Source organism: Prosopis cineraria, unplaced genomic scaffold (assembly GCF_029017545.1).
Source record: "Prosopis cineraria cultivar Desert tree isolate PC_DT_omini unplaced genomic scaffold, ASM2901754v1 PC10, whole genome shotgun sequence".
NCBI lineage: Eukaryota > Viridiplantae > Streptophyta > Magnoliopsida > Fabales > Fabaceae > Prosopis > Prosopis cineraria.
The window spans coordinates 10521346-10538312 of record NW_026555341.1 but is presented as its reverse complement, the minus strand read 5'-3'; the positions used below and the strand labels follow the sequence as shown (position 1 = coordinate 10538312).

Sequence of the window (16967 nt, the reverse complement as noted above, 5' to 3'; positions counted from 1 at the left end):
CTATGTTGTTCACTTTTTGATGGTCATCCAAGGAGCAAGAAACATGTTATTGTCTGCCATTAAAGCTTCTTGAAAATCCTGCCCTACCACCATACAAGGTATGAATGGCCCCTTGAAGAAAATCAACTTGGCCACTTCTAGATGTTTTTGCTTCACAAAACCTGATCTAACAAGGTTTTACTACGGTATTATTTTGCTCGTGTTGCCCTTGTTGCCTTTTGATCCCAGAGATATTATAAGAGATTGACTTTAAACTTTAATGAATGATGATTCATAAAGAAACAATCCGTGACGAAAGCATCAAAGTTCTAGTTTTCTACCCCTCGAGTCTTGCGTCTTCATATTACAAACCGAGTCCAGACCCTTGAGTTCAATATATTAAACTCGTTACAGAAATTGATGTTAGACAAAACAAAATAAAACAGAAAGGGAAAATGGAAGCACTCTGCAGTTTTCAGGTTGAGCTGTCCAGGAGTTGACGATGAACGAAAGAATCACAGCCGAACCCCGATGTAGGCATTCTTTACGTGTCAGTTTTGCAACCGAAGTTTCCCATCCGTAACATATTTTTAGTCGCATTTTTTGATCTGAATCCATTCCTTCTTACCCCCAGCATAAAGAAAGCTAAGCAAGGTTGTAGTGCACTGTTAGTATTGTCTCAATGTGACATGACTAGTATCAGTAACGAATCAAAGAATTCTCATTCGCCCGTATTTGCTATCTGGGCTGTGGGTGGGACAAGGTTTTGGGCGAGATGGCTGATTCTGTTGTTGATGGAGATGGGGCTGCCATCTTCTTCTCCATGACAATGGAGTTGCGATTTGATCCTCCAAGGCTTTCTATGGACTTCATGTATTCTGATGCATTGTTTTCTATAATCAGAGCATCCTCCAACTCACGGACAATATCACCCATGCTTGGTCGATGTACTGAGAATGGTTCAATACACGCTAATGCTGTTTCCACTACTCTCCACATGGCCTCTGCATGATATCCTCCCTTGATGCTAGGATCCACAATTTCATCGATCTTCGACGCCCGTATATACGGTTTAGCCTGCATGCAGAGTTATTTCTTAGTGCCAAACAGGTTTGTCCTGGTTTTCCAGGATACTCTATATGTAAGATAAATGCTATTCTGGTGTAGAGACAATTGGCTGAATGAAACTATGTTCTACTTGCGTGGCAAATGATGAAGTCGTTTTGTACTTGCACCATACCCATTCCACCAAGTTCCACTCATTCCGTGGTCTTTGCGTGTTGAGAGGTTCCCGGCCACTCACAATTTCAAGTAAAACCATGCCAAAGCTAAAGACATCACTCTTTGCAGATAATTGCTGGGTCGTATAGTACCTGCATATATATAAATGTCAGCTTTTGTGAAAATTTGTTTATAGTTTTGTTAAATAATCTAAGATTATGTAAGATAAGAGGGGAGCTTGCAGGTCATTCTTTAGCAAATCTACTTACTCAGGGTCCATATATCCTGCCGTTCCTCTTACTTCAAGAGAAGCACCACTGTCTCCTTCCTGGGGAGCATATTTTGAGAAACCAAAGTCTGCTACCTTGGCACACATGCTGTGATCCAGAAGAATATTGCTTGATTTCACATCTCTGTGTATAACAGAACGTCCCGAAAATGTGTGAAGATATGACAAACCTGCTCAATCAGAGAAACAATGTAATCATTCTGGTGATCCAAATATCTTAGAAGATGAAAACTGTGAAGTCCGTCTACATAGTATCGGAGTTAGCGGTAGTTCTTGTGGCCACATCTGGCTTCTTGTATATGCTTCATTTCGTTTATTTTTTACATAGAATTAGCTTAAACTTCTTGTGATTTATTGACGTGATTTCTCTTTCTAATAAGGTGGCGAGTTCATATCTGGATCAGTCAAAGTTGGAACTGCTTGATGAAAAAACACAACATATATTCACTTGCCTCGACCTGCACCAAGAGCAATAGATAACCTGGTTGGCCAGTCTAATGGTTTTCTCTTTGCGGGTTCCCCTGTTGGTAAACTGTGATTTAGAAATACTGGGAATTGAAAGTTTAAAGTAAATCAGGTGTAAGAATAGTGGGATATTTACCATAAAGCCTATCTTGTAAAGAACCATTAGACATGAAAGGATACACGAGAATTTGTTGATCCCTTTCATAACAGTAACCGATAAGTGGCACCAGGTTCTCATGCCGTATGGCAGAGAGCAAGTTTACCTGCCATAGACTTGTTAGAGGAAGCTAGTTGTGAAAAATTAATTTACATCAATTCTATATATATATATATAATTTATAGGAAGTTGCACTGTACATAAGTCATAAACAATATAAACTTACTTGACACTCCATGCAACGCATGAAACTCACATCTAGTTAGACTAAAAAGAGACTATACCTCGTTGTCAAACTCACGAGTTCCCTGAGTTGATGTGGCTGAACGGACCTTCACTGCAACTTCTTGGCCATCTTCTAGAGTGCCACGGTAAACAGACCCAAACCCTCCTTCACCAATCAAAGTTTTGTAGTTTTGGGTGGCTGCCTCTATGTATTCCAGGGTGAATGTTTGAATGGATACCGACTTAAAGATGAAATCATCTTTACCGCTCAAAGAGAAAATCAAATCTGCATGTATGGTAGAAATGTTGGATACTTTTGCATTGACCTGTTAAAATGATCTTCTTCCTGACTGAAGAGACGATGTTTCTATTTCATTTTCTCTTATACAAGTCAATGAGCAAGTTCCTGATTTTAATGCAAGAATTTTTTGGGGATTTCCTGTAATTAAAATCACGCCCTTTGCTGCTCTTCGAGAGGTTTATTTATTTAGTTGTTCTTTTGATGGTCAAAAGCAAACCAGTAAGAAAGCTCCATGTCATTAAGAGATGAAAGTATTTTTGGAATGTGCTTAAGAGATCTGACGTACTTACTTGTGGTTCTTGGGTATCCCTTTTCATCAGATGTTCCCCAGGGGACTAATTTTCCTCTTTTATTGCAACCCAAAAGAATTCCAATAGCCAAAATAATCAGGAGCAATCCACATGTAACGGTTCCAATGATGATGTGCTTTTGGGAAATTCCTGCTTCTCCAGCTTTACAGCTTCCATAACTGAAACATCAATGTAAACCGGTCATTTTTCTTTTCCTTTCTTTTTCAACCTAAAATCTTTCGTTGATTTAGGGAAAACTCCATACTCTGTATTGGCTAAGCTGTTCAAGGAAGTTGGAACCTCCTTGTTCATGCGCTTATTGCAGCCAAAATACCTGAAAGAAATTCAACGCTTCCATTCATTTTTGGTTTAGTTGGGGCTTGGGGAGAAAAAGTATAATGACTAGAAGGAGGTTCCTAGTTTAGAAGTAGTAGAGTATTAAAATGTGGAAGAAAACTTACAAGGACTTTAGTTGTGGCAGTAAGGGAAGGCTCCATGGAAGAGATCCTGTGAGATCATTGTGGCTCAGATCTCTGTTTCATGAATGTAAATTTATCAGCACATGAAAATTTGTATCATTACCACGCCAGTAACAAAGGGAATTGCTCTGTGATTGGAATCCAGTGAAAGAATTAAGATGATGATGATGATGATGATGATGATGATTTTGTTCTTGAATACATCGGAAATAAAAGAATTAAGATCATTTACCAACATATGGAATAAGAAAATGTTCTCAAGCTTAACTACAAAGAAACGGCTATAACTTAGGTCTGTCTGCATATGCTAATGTCTCTCACTGTCAGTAACATTGTGTCAAAAGCAGCCGTAATAACAACACCAAAAATATCCCTGATTATGTTTTTGAAACCTATTAACAATAAGATTGGGGCAGAAGGGATAATTACATTGATGTAAGCAAAGATGAATGTGGAAATAAGGGAATGTTCCCAGTTAAGCTATTATAGCTCAGGTTCCTGCACAAGAACAAATAGTTACGTTAATTAACGCAATAAAAACAGAGTCCCTATACATACAATAAAGAAGGCAATAAGAATATAAGATACTGAAGAAACAGAGTTTTAAGAGCAATACAATATTCTCAAGTTGGACAACTCAGTGATACTGGAAGGAATCGGTCCTCGGAGATTACTTGACGAAAGATCCCTGAAAAAAATAATAATAACAACAATAATTTGTGCCATAAACCACACCTTATATCGTGCTAGAAGGTATATCCTTTTTCAGAAGAAAAATATAAGAAGCTTACAGTTTAGTGATAACAAGTTGACCACCTAAACGGTCGCATACTACATGTTGCCCAGGGAACAGTATGCATGGGTCTCCACTCCAACGCTCCAGTTCTTCATTTCCTCTGTTATTCTCTAGCAATTGCTCTCTCACCTTCAACATCACTTCCGCTGAATGCAGACATAACGATGTTTGCTTAAGAGAGAGGAAGGGAGAGAGACATTCTACTACAGAGTATAATACATCAAATGGGGACAAAATGTACACTGATAGATGCGTATTCCAAAATACTAGGTTATCAGTGAAAAGTCTGCACATCTCAATACCGTTTCAAGTTTATTATTATTCAATATAGTTCATAATGGTTGCTTAAAGATGTCAACTTGAACAACGGTTATCTGATAAAACACCACCCCTGTGAAATTTACCAGAATGTGCCATACAAACTGAATCAGAAACTGAAAAGCGAAGAAAAGAAAATCCTCAACACACAGCGACAAGGATTTTGGATTATACTCACTGTCTGTTTGGTTGGCCTCCTGCATCCAAGGGATAAACTTCAGGATCTCGTATGCATTACAAAGCGGTCCATTCTCAGACCCAGAGGCCTTGCTCAAGGTTAGATTCAGCGAACCATTTGCCGAGAAGTTCAAAACAGCTTGTCTATAGTTCGATCCGCCAGCAAATATGTCAAACTTCGGCTCTTTGATGACACCGTTTACGTAGATATCAAACACTCTTTTGCCTAGTGTGACACTCTTATTCAATTCAAGAAAGTGGAGAAACACACGGTATTTGGAATTCCCACGGTCGAGGCCGTTGTGGATGAATTCCAGTTTCTCAGGATGCGTAAGAGCGGTTCGTAGGACTTGAAGAGGAGGTGTCGAATTAGCATTGTGACTGGAAATGCTCGCATTGGATGATGTTATGGGAGAAGATGAAGGACTTGAAGTAGCTTTCCAGATTCTGTCAGTTTTGTCAAGTGGGTGCCTGAAATCAGCAAATTCCTTGGCATTATGAACTTTCTTTTCCTTTTCTTTGCTTTCAAACAAAACATCCTATTAGGATTCTGCTGTTCTCTCCATAATATGGTAATGAGGTATAGTATTTCCAACTAGTTATTTCTTGTTAAGATCATTAGGTCTGCATTCCATATTGCATCGCCAAAATAAAAGCTGAATGCACTCACTGCCGTAAAGGGAAAAGGTAATTCTGGTGCATTGTGCTGATTATAAAATTTATGGTTTACATACTTTGTGAAGTATGAACAACTTAAAAATTACTTGATGTATGAGAGGTTTCTTGCATTCCAAAAGCCTATGAAATGGCTTCAAGAACCATTCTACTAATATAGATAATAGATTTGGTCCAAAACATGGTAAGCTACGTTTTTGGGCATAACCTAAAGTGCATCTGCATCTTTCCTATAGGGAAAAGATGCTGACTTCGTATATGCATTATTTATGCTTTTAACTCAAAAAACACAGTAATGAGTTTTCACTTACGAAAAAGTTAGGTCTTTTAGGTTCTCTAGGAGATAAAATCTATTACTCAGCTAGATTTACAGGATTTCACAATGAATGGAAACTGCAGCTAACATACCTGATGTCATCTCCGTTGGCCTCTAGGTTATTTCTTGCGATCAGTTTCAGGGCACTAGAAGGGGAATCCTGTAGGTACTCTTCATCCAGTGGCCTCAGTTCAATCAGTGAAATGTATGGACTTCCCTCGTCTTTCACTAAGCAGAAATCTATATAATTCTTCTTAGCTCTGAAAATTCCTTCAAGTAATTCCATGTCCTGAGGTGGTTTCTCTACTACACCTAATGAGGTAACCCCAATTGTAACATCAAAAGAGGAATTCGGAGATTTACTTAGAGATTCATCAGATGGAAATGTGCCCCTTAGCAGATACACTTGATTCTCAGCTGTTGGCAAGTTGTAACATCTTTTTCCTTCATCTATATAAAAAACTCTAGCTTTTCCACGGCCTGCGTTGTTCCCCACAGGCTTGGTTGTGTCTAAGCAACTTGTTTTATCTGGGTAGAAACTAAAATCTGATGTGTAATTTACCGAGGTCTTTGGATCTGTATAATCTGAATCAGCACAGCATGCTATGCTCACAAAATCTGCTAGATGATAATATGTCAACAGATCATACTTATGTACCTACTTAATTGCCCTATCAGGGTATGCTTGGGCTCAAGAGAATTAACGGAGGAAAAAGAAAGAAAGGGAGGCTTTAATTTATCTTCCCTTTGATTTAAATCTAATAGAAAACTTCGCTTCCCTACCTTTTCCTTCTATAATTGAGACATGCCCTAAAAAAAATGCTTAGCAATCAAAGAAGAATGTAAACTGATTTATGATTCTCTAAAATCTTGATACTACAGTATATAACTATTAGTTTTATATGTGTATCTTTGAGAATGATAAGCCATAAACTTATCTTAGTCAACATACAGAACGATAAATCCAAATAATTTCAGAGGAAAATTGATCAAGAAAGTAATGAATAACATATGATGATCCAAAAAAATGTGCTCAAGCTGCTAACCTTCACTTGCAGAAGCTGATCCGATAAACAGGAGAAAGCAAAGGATGTAAACCATAACAAGTCTTAAACTGTGGTTATCCAATTCCTCCATGTTTTTCTGAAAGAAAGTTCACCCCAGGGGGTTGTCAAACATGAATCCATGCCAATCTTTAACTTCTCATCTTCTAAACTCCATCGAGTCAAACTTTGTCCGTCATTACAATCCAGAGTCAGTACTCTTTAGTTTCCTGATGATTCAGATAACAGCAAACACCTTGTTCAATTCTGAGCAACAGCTCGTGACCTCAATGATTTCTGTAGTTTCCTCCTAAAAGAATCTTAAGCCATTTCTAAAAGAGCCTTTTGTCTGGATAGGGTCAGGGAGCCTGGGATTCTTGAAAATATGAGTTTGACTTCTGAAGTTGAAGCTGTAGGAGGTAGGAAGAAGATGGAATATGAGTTATGGCTTGAATTAGAACAATTCGTTGATAATTATATTTGTTTGCTTGTTAGTCTCAATTAAAAAGGAAAATAAAAGTAAATTTATATATAAATGTTAAATTTTATTGTTGTCTTTTGCTTTGTTGGTGGTTACTTGATTATGTTAAGTGAATACCAGTATTGACTAAAATAATAGGAATGAGCAATCCTTTGTGTTCCTCCACCTTCGTCCCTCTCATTATTGGTATTTTCAATGGATACAACCTAATGGAAATAAGTTTGACCAAAAAAACAAAAAACAAAAAACTAATGGAAATAAGAGGGCATAGGAATTTTTCCATGGTAACGAATGAGAATTTCTGGAGTACTCGTACGAACAAATAGTTTCTGACTTTTTACGGCAGAAAAGAACATTTTTTCTGATTTTGTAAATCCAAATTCTCATTATTATCCACTAAGAATTCCATTTTATTGGCTGTTAGCAGTTAGAACTGTAGCAAAGAGACAGAAACATCTTGTTTAACCCCTAGTATGAGAAGTGAAATCAGAAATTTCGAGGTGACAACTGAAAAATAAGAAAACTGATCTTTTTTCTTTTTTGGATTTTAAATTATATTATGCTTTGTGCAGTTCACTGTAAATGCTTGAAATTTGAAGCATGTAAAATAATAAAAACTAAGTGGCTCAAGGAAAGCCCTAAAGAACAGGAAATCCTTAAATTCTATCAGTATAGTGCCTGGCTGTTCAACCTTTGGAGCCTGAAAGTCACATTTGAATATATATATATATATATATATATCTCCAAGTTGGTGCATTGCTCTCAAAGTTTTATGACAGATATTCCCAAAGGAAGAAAGGAAACAAGGATTTCAAATGGCTTTATTATCCCATTCTGATATTGATTATTAATAAGTTTTGATGATGGTTCACTCCCATCTGTCATTGTGGCTGTCGAAAACATTGATCTAAAAAATTTACTTCACCAATCAAGAAGATGGATGACAGCGTTTTTGAAGCTTACCGAAAGTTGAGTCTGAAGAATATATTGGTGTTAAGATTGGAGGGGTTTAATTTGGGTTGTCAGATTAAGGTTTAGCCTGAGTTTGTCTTTTGATCTAGCTGCTGGGTTCTTCCTAATATTCCACTAAACCAAATTATTCGTTCATCATAGGATCACTCATCAAAATTTCTAATTGAGAGGAAAAAAGCTGCTGGGATGAGGTTTTCTAGAGCCATTGGATAGTGCTGTAAATACAGACAGGAGAGATCGATGTTGATGTTCCTGGTATATAACGTTTTACCTGGTCAATCCCATGCCATTCTTCAAGCTCTTGAGTTATTAATGCACACATAGACTAAAGAGTATCCCAGATTTAACATTGTTGTATTTTGATTCTAATTTTTCTTTTTCTTTAATTTCTCTTTTTTTTTTGTGGGTTAATAAAGGTAAAAGTTTTGAAAACAATCTAAATAAAGTTCAGAGTTATGTTAAATGTTCAGGTGCTGGCATTTTTAATTTGAGCTACATGGCTGGTAATTTCTCTTTAATCTCATTCGTTCATCCTCCATCATTAACCTCAATGAATGCGGTAAAGAATGATGTTTTTGATTCTGAAAATTTAGGAAAAATTAATTATTTAATTCTTATAGTTTTGACTTAATTGTAACTTAATTTCTCAACTTTGACATGTTGTAACTCGGGCCTTGAAGTTTTAACTCGATTATAAATTAATTTCTAAACTTTGCCTCTTGCAATTTAATCATTGAAGTTTCAGCCTTTTAAATATTGGTCCCTATGTTTTAAAAATTAAAATTATAAAAATTAAAAATATTTTAAACTTTTAATATTTATAAATATTAAAAGAGTTTAATAATTTAAAATATTAAAAATAAATTTTAAAATATTTTGACTTTTTATAATTTTATTTTTTAAAATATAAGAATCAATATTTTAAGAAGTTGAAATTTCAGAAATTAAATTTTAAGATAAAAAATTTAAAAACTAATTTACAATCGAGTCAAAGTTTCAAAGATCAAATTATAATGAATCAAAGTTTAGGTATTGAGTAATAATTAAGTCAAAACTATAAAAATTAAGTGAGTAATTTTTCCAAAATTTATTTGAAACGTTTCTGAAGTTTATAGATTTTCTCACAGCAACTGAAAAAATAATTTAAGATTAATGTTAATATATTTTTATGACCTGATAACATTTGTTTTGTTATATGGATTAACCAAGTCAAGATATAAGACATGATCAGGAATGAATGTTTTATTACACACGCACGCACACTCATTATTATCTGACAATTTCTAAAGTTAGCTTGATGATACTCCTTTATTTAAAAATATAAAATATTTTTTAAAAAGTTAGATGTTAAAAAATGTAAAATATTTTTAATCTTTTGAAGTATAATCATTGTCTTTTTTTTCTTCAAAAGTATCCTTATTAATAAATGACTTTATATTTATTATAGAGTATTTAATATGGGTAAATATAAAAAGATAGGGTTAGTTTAATAGTAAATAACCACTTTATTATAGGTAAGATGCAGTTAAAAATGCTTTACATTTTTTAATAAAAGGAGCATATTTTTTAAAGGATAAAATATATTTTTAATCTTCTAACTTTATATAAAATTTTAATTTAATCCTTTTATTTTAAAAAAATATCATTGTTATTTTAAAAATATTAAATTTAATATGTCAACATTTAAAAATATTTTTTAATATTTAAAAATTTAATATACAAATTTCTTGTAATGAAATTAACAGTGTTAATGTTAAATAATTGAAAATATATTTTATAAAATTAAAATATAAAAAATGAAGCTTTATGTAAAATTAAATGATTGAATATATACTTTAAATTTTTTTAAACTAGAGCAATCTGTTTCACAATATCACTTTCTTTTTCTTTTCTTATAACGACAAAATATATCAATTTCTATTACTCACAGTTGCACCGAAATTAAGTTTCCAAAAGGTATGATAATTCTTCATTCCGGCATAGGTGTACCAACTTGATTTGAGTTTTAGGACAGGAAAAAAATACTTTTTTTTATTTTACAAGCGGACAGGAAATAAAATACTTAGTTTTATGTATTTAAAATACTTTTTAAATTAAATTAACAAATATTTAATTACTACCAATAATTCAATATCTTCCTTTATCTTTATGGATTATATTAATGACTTCTAAAATTATTCTAGGCCTGGATCACTTCCCTTAAACAAATTGCAAATTATAATAAAACCCAATTATTATTTTCTTTGGGCCAAATAAAACCCAATTATGCCATCTAATATATTTATATCTATATCCATATATATATATATATATACATGCCAGAATTATTTGTTATGGCATATACTTCTATTATTAGGGAATCTTCTGCTAAGAAAGGATAACAAAATCTAACATTTAGCCTTCTAGGTATATCTAGAGGTCTCTATATTGTGAGTGTTATATAATATAGCCAATTTTTTAAAATTAATTGAATAACTTGAATTCATAAACTGAGGCTCAACTTGGTTGGTCTATGCCCGACAAATCGATACTTCCAACAGATTTGTTGGCATATTCCCCTTTAATACTTTTTTTTTTTTTGTTGATAAAGACATGACCTCTTATTATATATATATATATATATATATATATATAACGCCAATAAACTTGGCTTCCATGTTTTCTTCTAACACTTGGAGCAACAGCTGGGCGATCCCAACTCCCAAGACTTATTATTGGATATTAGTAATATTATTATTCCAATTTCAGACATCTAATATAAATTAATTTAGTCCCCTTACACTTGATATTTTGTGTCCGCGGAAAGAACCACGAACCTACCCATTTTGGATGCATCTTATTTCTATGCAGATTTTCCTGTTCTTTTCCTCTTTTATAATGAATGGGTACCGTAATCTTTTTCCTGTTTATGATTCTATGGGTTTTATACCCTTCTAGCCTGCTGAAAAGTCTTGGAAGGAAAAAAGATGGGATTACTTTGAAATCTTCCATGATTTTTCTTGATATCTTATTTGGCTTTTACAGCAGAATTTTTAAGCTTCTTTTCACTCTCTTGAATAAGATTTTGTGGCACTGACTCGTCAACTTTGTCCGCACAGACTGAGACAATCATAGTTTAAATCTCTATATATGACTATTTCATTTTTGCAAAGGAGAGAACCAATAAGCATGACTCAGTGACATTTTTTCAAAATTAACTGATCTATACACAAATAGTCGTATATATGGTTGCTACCAAATGTAATAATATTGAAAACAGATGAAACAGTGTCTGCTAGACGCAATAATCCTTTGTTTGAAATGCTTCAACAAATTTTGATTTGTCGATCGCTCTTTCCCTTCTATGATTGTCTACGACCTCTGGTTTTTAGAAGCAAAGCGAAGGACCAAGTAAAACAAAATCCTATATAGGACGGCCCAGAACAACATTATAATCACATTTTCCCACTTCCTAAACGAATCAGTACTTATATGAAGACTGTTCAAGATATCAAAACCTGTAATATCTATCCCGTCCAGGCTTGATCCAAACACATCTGAGTTCCGATACTGGTTGATCAAAAGCCCCTCATAAGGATAAGTCATGGTCGAAATCTTGTTCATCCAACGCCAATAGATAGGAATATCCTTGCTGCTCAAGAAGTAGCCACAGAACAAGAAGAACAAAGCAGTGAAAGCGATAACAGCAGCATAACCCAGTATGTAGTTCGGGACCACCGAGCTCACAAAAACAACAAACGAGTTTGTGGAGAGGAGAGAAACGAAGAGAACCAGCACGAAGTACAGAAAAGGGCCTTGCAGCTTCAAAGCAAACCAGACGATGATGGCGTAGACGGAAGCTTGCAGAACAAGAAAAGGCGTGTGGGTGATTATGCCGGCGATGGTGTAGGAGGAAGCTCGATAGGCATTGTGGGAAGTTTCTCTGATGAAAATGAATCGTTCTTGGATGAATGCCGGCACGGCGTCGTTGGAGGAGAAGAAGAAGAGACAGACAGTGAAGATGAAGAAGCTGAGGCGGTTGGTGATTCCTTGCGCGTTTTCTTTAGGGTTCCTGAACATGGTGGCCATCATGACGCCCATCACCGTGAGCACCATCAATCTGGAGAGAAAAAGCTCAGGTGTTCTGCGGATGTTTTTGAAGTTCCGCCTCATCAGAATCCATGTCTCCGCCATGAAAGAGTTCGCAAATTTCGGACCCAGATGCTTTAGCATGCCATCCGGAGGAGTCATATAGTCGTTCTCATTCACTGTGTAGTCACTGCTATGTGGCGTTGGTGTTGCTGGGAGGATCTCGTTCGAGTACGTATAGTACCCAGGCGAAGCATTACTACTTTCAACAACAACAAAAATCTCAAATCAGAGATTTGAAGAATCAAATGTTTATTTAATATATATATATATATATATTTTATAAAACAGAAAGGACTTCTGGTTTACCGTAAAGGATTATTTTGCAGTCTATGTTCATTCTTAAAGCGGGAAGGTGTAAGCTTTTGAAACAATACACTATTGCCGGTATTCCGGGACTTGGGTGTATGGGAGCTTCTCAGACTGTGATCAAACTCATCGACCATGGAACGGTCCTCGTGGCGAGGGTTTCGACCTGGGGTTGACTGTGCGACGGTGGAGAGGGAGAATTCCTGGTCAGACAACGGAGGGGGTTTCACTCCAGTGCGGGCGAACTCAGCAAGAGCTCCGACACCGACTTCAGACTGATCATACTCTTGAACCACATCAATGAGGTGCTCAATTGGATTCTCTCCCTTGGGGACTTTGCGTCCCATGCGACCCAGATGGAGAGCGACGTCTTTGGGGGAACCCTGAAACATGAGTTGGCCTCTGGCAAGGATGATGAGGTGGTCGAGAAGGAGCTGGATTCTGGAGGAAGGCTGGTGGATGGTGAGGATGACAGTGCTGCCGCCTCGAGCGATGTCGTGGACCTTCTCGATGACGCTGTGAGCGCTGGTGGAGTCCAGACCGGAAGTGGGCTCGTCGAGAAACAGAAGGGATGGTCCGTGGATGATGTCGACGCCGATGGACACTCGACGTCTCTCTCCGCCAGACACTCCTCTTGTTCCTTCGTCTCCGATGTACGTGTTTCGAGTTGACTGCGTCGTCAACGCACCGTCAGTACCAAGTTTAGAAGACAGACGGTGTTTAGTTGCTAAGTTTGACCTTCCACATTACACTATAGTTATTGTATATATTTAAAAGAAAATATCACAAAAAACTATGACGTATATGAAATTTATTTTTATTTGTTATACTCATCTTACTTATTTTCATTTTTATGAAGGATTATTTTTTTTGGGGGGGGGGGAATCAATAATTCATATTACTTAATTGCTAGAGGGCTAATCCATTCATCAATATTCATTATTCATTAAGCTGAGAAACCTATTAGTTTCTAGATCAGAGTTTTGACCATATTATAAGATCATTTAAATGAAGGAAATGAAGAGAATTATTTCAAAAAATAAATATGTTTTTTCCTGATATAATTGATTGATGAACGAGAAACAAAATAATATACATCAAATTAAATATTCTTTACTCTTCCCTGCTTTTCTAGCATCCACCAACTCAAACTGCATATTCTTAGTTTTTATAATACTTTTGAAATAACCTGGTAAAGCTAAGTCAAAACAAATCTACAAGTACAAACACTAGCTAGTATTTACAAACTCCTTAAAGTCAAGAAATAACATGAACTGCCTTGAAATCTGATGAAAAGATGGCGATTGATATATATATATATTGTCGATATGCACATGCATATACAACTAAGATGATGAAAAAGATAATTCACAACATATTTAAAGCAGAGAAAGGTTAAGAGGCAGCACTTACTGATAAGCCAAGCTGCTCAATGAGCTTCTCTACTCTCTGCTTCTTTTCAGCAAGAGAAAGAGGACCTAATCGAAAATCAGCAGCAAACATGAAAGTTTCATACACAGTGAGCATTGGGAAGAGCCTATCTTCCTGCATGATATAAGCAGAAGTTCTCTTGATCAACGTAGGGTTTGTATCTGTGCCATCCAAACACACCCTTCCCTTGAGGCTCCCACTCGCAATTCTGCCAGCGAGACCATCCAAGAAGGTGGACTTGCCTGCACCACTAGGACCCATCACTGCAGTGATACAACCCTTTGGTGCGTACCCAGTAATGCCATGAAGCAAGTCCACGTTCTCCTTCACCCAGCTGCTATCAACCTTCTTCTTCTTAGTCACTGTGTAGGTCAGGCCTGAGAACTCGAGCCCTCCTGTGAAGTTCACGGATTTCTTGATCTCGATCACAGTCTCTTGTTGTTGTTGTTGTTGTTGTTGATGATGATGATGATGATCACGCCGGGGAATAATAATATTGGGTTGACGAGCCATGATCTGATCATGCAGTAATGTGTTTGGCTGATTAATGGCTCTCCTAAAATTGAGGAAACGGAGGGATGGCGGAGGATTAAAAGGAAGGAAGAACGTGAGAAAACGACTTGGGAAGCCGGTAGGGGTTGCTTTAATTAACTGATGCTTCCAAGGTTTTCATGGTGTTATCTCCAGTGAAAAGTCCATTTCTGGGTCGTTTCCATCGAAAATAAGATATTTGCTTCTTGTTTTCTTCATCACTTGTTTTGATTTTGACGTTGGCAATCATGCATCCATTTAATTTTTTAAGGGAAAAGTGCATCTTTAGTGTTTAATTTTATATAAGATTTTAATTTGTTTTCTTAATTTTGTAAAATATTTTTTTTAATCTCCTAACCCTAATATTGTTAATTTTAAATGATTTTTTTTATCAATTGATTGTTATTTTACAAAATTAAAACTTAATTCGTTAACATTTAAAAATATTTTATTAACATTGATAATAAAAAGTTAATAGTTTATCAGTAGAATTATAAAAGTTGAACATCATCGATCGAGTCAATAAACTATAAAAATTGGGTCATTCCAAGTCAATAAACCATAAGCACTGAGCTGTTTCAAGTCAAAAATTATTAATTGAATGGGTAATTAAAAATAAGTTTGGAGATTAAAAGTTATATTTTTTTGTTTTTTTAATATAATATAATTTTACATGAATTATATATAAATTTGCATGCAATACAGCTGAGTGTCTGGCTTTGAGCATCATTGTTATGAGAACGAAGTTTTGTTGGATTCGTGACAATATTAACGTTGTGACATCACATTTTCCCAGAAATGGAGTAAATAATACAACATTATACGGCACCTAAAATAAAAGCATACCCTTTCCCAATATGTCTCATGATCATACATCAACTGCTATTTGATTTTACATTTTTTTTTTTAACTTTTTACAGCATAACTGGCCACAGTTATGCCAGGAAAATTAATTACCATCCAACTAGAAGTATATACATGTATATATTACAATACCAATTTATATCTTCTTGTCATTTACTCATTTTGATCTGTGCGTTGACTAAAAAGGCCCTATCCAGCTGGTTAAAATAAAATAAGAATCAGTCACTGTTTTCGAATCACTAACAGTATATTCCCCAATTTATGTTTTCATGTCACAGCGCAGATTGAATCCCAAAATCATGAGCCTTTGATCTCCCAAATTGACTTATGTCATTGTGTATGGATTAATGAGAATTTAGATCGCGGCAAATCTCTCATTTAAATATATGTAAAAATTTATTTAAATTATTTTTATTATGTTAATTTTTTAATTTCAAAATTTTTATTCATAACTCACACTTTCCCAAAGAAATTCTACATGTGCGATAATTATTCTTTTTTTATTGTCATTTCATCTATATGACTGGTTTGATTTTAATAATTTAGAAGGTACAATTGTTGTTGTTGTTGTTGTTGTTGTTGTGTTGTTGTTGTTGTTGTTGTTGTTGTTGTTGTGTTGTTGTTGTTGTTGTTGTTGTTGTTGTTGTTGCAGGACCAAAAAATGCTGAGGAAAAGAAAATATTTTAGTGTCCTAGTGTAACACAACAAATTTTTTTTTTAATAATTTAACTCAATCATAGTTGGGTTACAGCCACCTAACACATTTTATATCAATAATTTTAATATAAAAATATTTTTAATTGACTTCAACTCGAACAATATAATATTTCAGCTAAATTTTTTTTACCTCCCACATGCCATTAGGCTAAATCACATTTATCCATCCTTATACTCCCAACAAGTAACCTAAATAATTTAGTAAATTTTCAAAACAAGCCAGTTATTTGGCCTCATATTCAAGCCATTTAACCAATTCAAAATAAACCAAATATTAAATTACAGTCATCCAAAGTGTACCAAAAATAGAAATAGTTTGAAAGGTATAATTACATTTATATATTCATATAATTGTCAATAAACAAAAAGCCCTAATATTGGCAATATAACACATTATAAATCATAAATCAAATACCCAAAAGAGACAGTGGATCTATGCCACTAAGCCTCTAGGACTCCTCCACGTGTCACTCGTGGCTTTTCTCTTGAAAATTGTTAACCACATAATGAGACTCAAAAGTCCCAGTAACCAAAGCCAATTTATGATAGTATATACCAACAGTTAAGTGTGCACTTATTAAGTGAGAATTAAAAATAATATAATTCCAACAAAATATAAGAAATATTACAATACATACAAACAACCATCCTTATATCCCTCCATTAACATCGAGCTGTAGTCCTCACTCGGTGCTAAATTACCTGGCTAAAGGTAGATTAGCCCGAGCCCTTACAAGCCACCTATTAAGCTCCAATAGGGGCGTACCACGTGACACATAAATACAATAACAATAACAAGTCTC

The 16967-nt window shown here is 35.0% G+C and overlaps 2 protein-coding genes across 5 annotated transcripts; both read right to left on the bottom strand.

Moving 5' to 3' along the window:
* Window positions 1-231: 231 nt before the first annotated feature.
* Window positions 232-7182, bottom strand: LOC129323081 (nodulation receptor kinase-like). 4 transcript variants are annotated; one of them, XM_054969632.1, is made up of 15 exons: window positions 6735-7180; window positions 5781-6306; window positions 4699-5168; window positions 4198-4348; window positions 4023-4094; window positions 3836-3904; window positions 3389-3460; window positions 3193-3261; window positions 2928-3106; window positions 2396-2622; window positions 2091-2217; window positions 1942-2010; window positions 1470-1659; window positions 1220-1352; window positions 232-1056 (listed from the first exon to the last, which is right to left on the bottom strand). In XM_054969632.1, the coding sequence occupies exons 1-15, from the start codon at window positions 6823-6825 to the stop codon at window positions 718-720; spliced, it is 2784 nt and encodes a 927-aa protein (XP_054825607.1). In that variant the 5' UTR covers window positions 6826-7180; the 3' UTR covers window positions 232-717. The 4 variants fall into 4 exon arrangements, with proteins under 4 accessions (XP_054825607.1, XP_054825608.1, XP_054825610.1 ...); XM_054969633.1 differs by having other exon boundaries at window positions 5781-6264; XM_054969635.1 differs by having other exon boundaries at window positions 5781-6000; window positions 6735-7179.
* A 4223-nt stretch (window positions 7183-11405) lies between these two features.
* On the bottom strand, window positions 11406-14565 carry LOC129322090 (ABC transporter G family member STR2-like). Its single transcript, XM_054968134.1, has 3 exons — window positions 14035-14565; window positions 12622-13292; window positions 11406-12511 (listed from the first exon to the last, which is right to left on the bottom strand). Exons 1-3 carry the CDS (start codon window positions 14563-14565, stop codon window positions 11536-11538), a joined length of 2178 nt encoding a protein of 725 aa, XP_054824109.1. The 3' UTR covers window positions 11406-11535.
* Between the last annotated feature and the right edge of the window lie 2402 nt (window positions 14566-16967).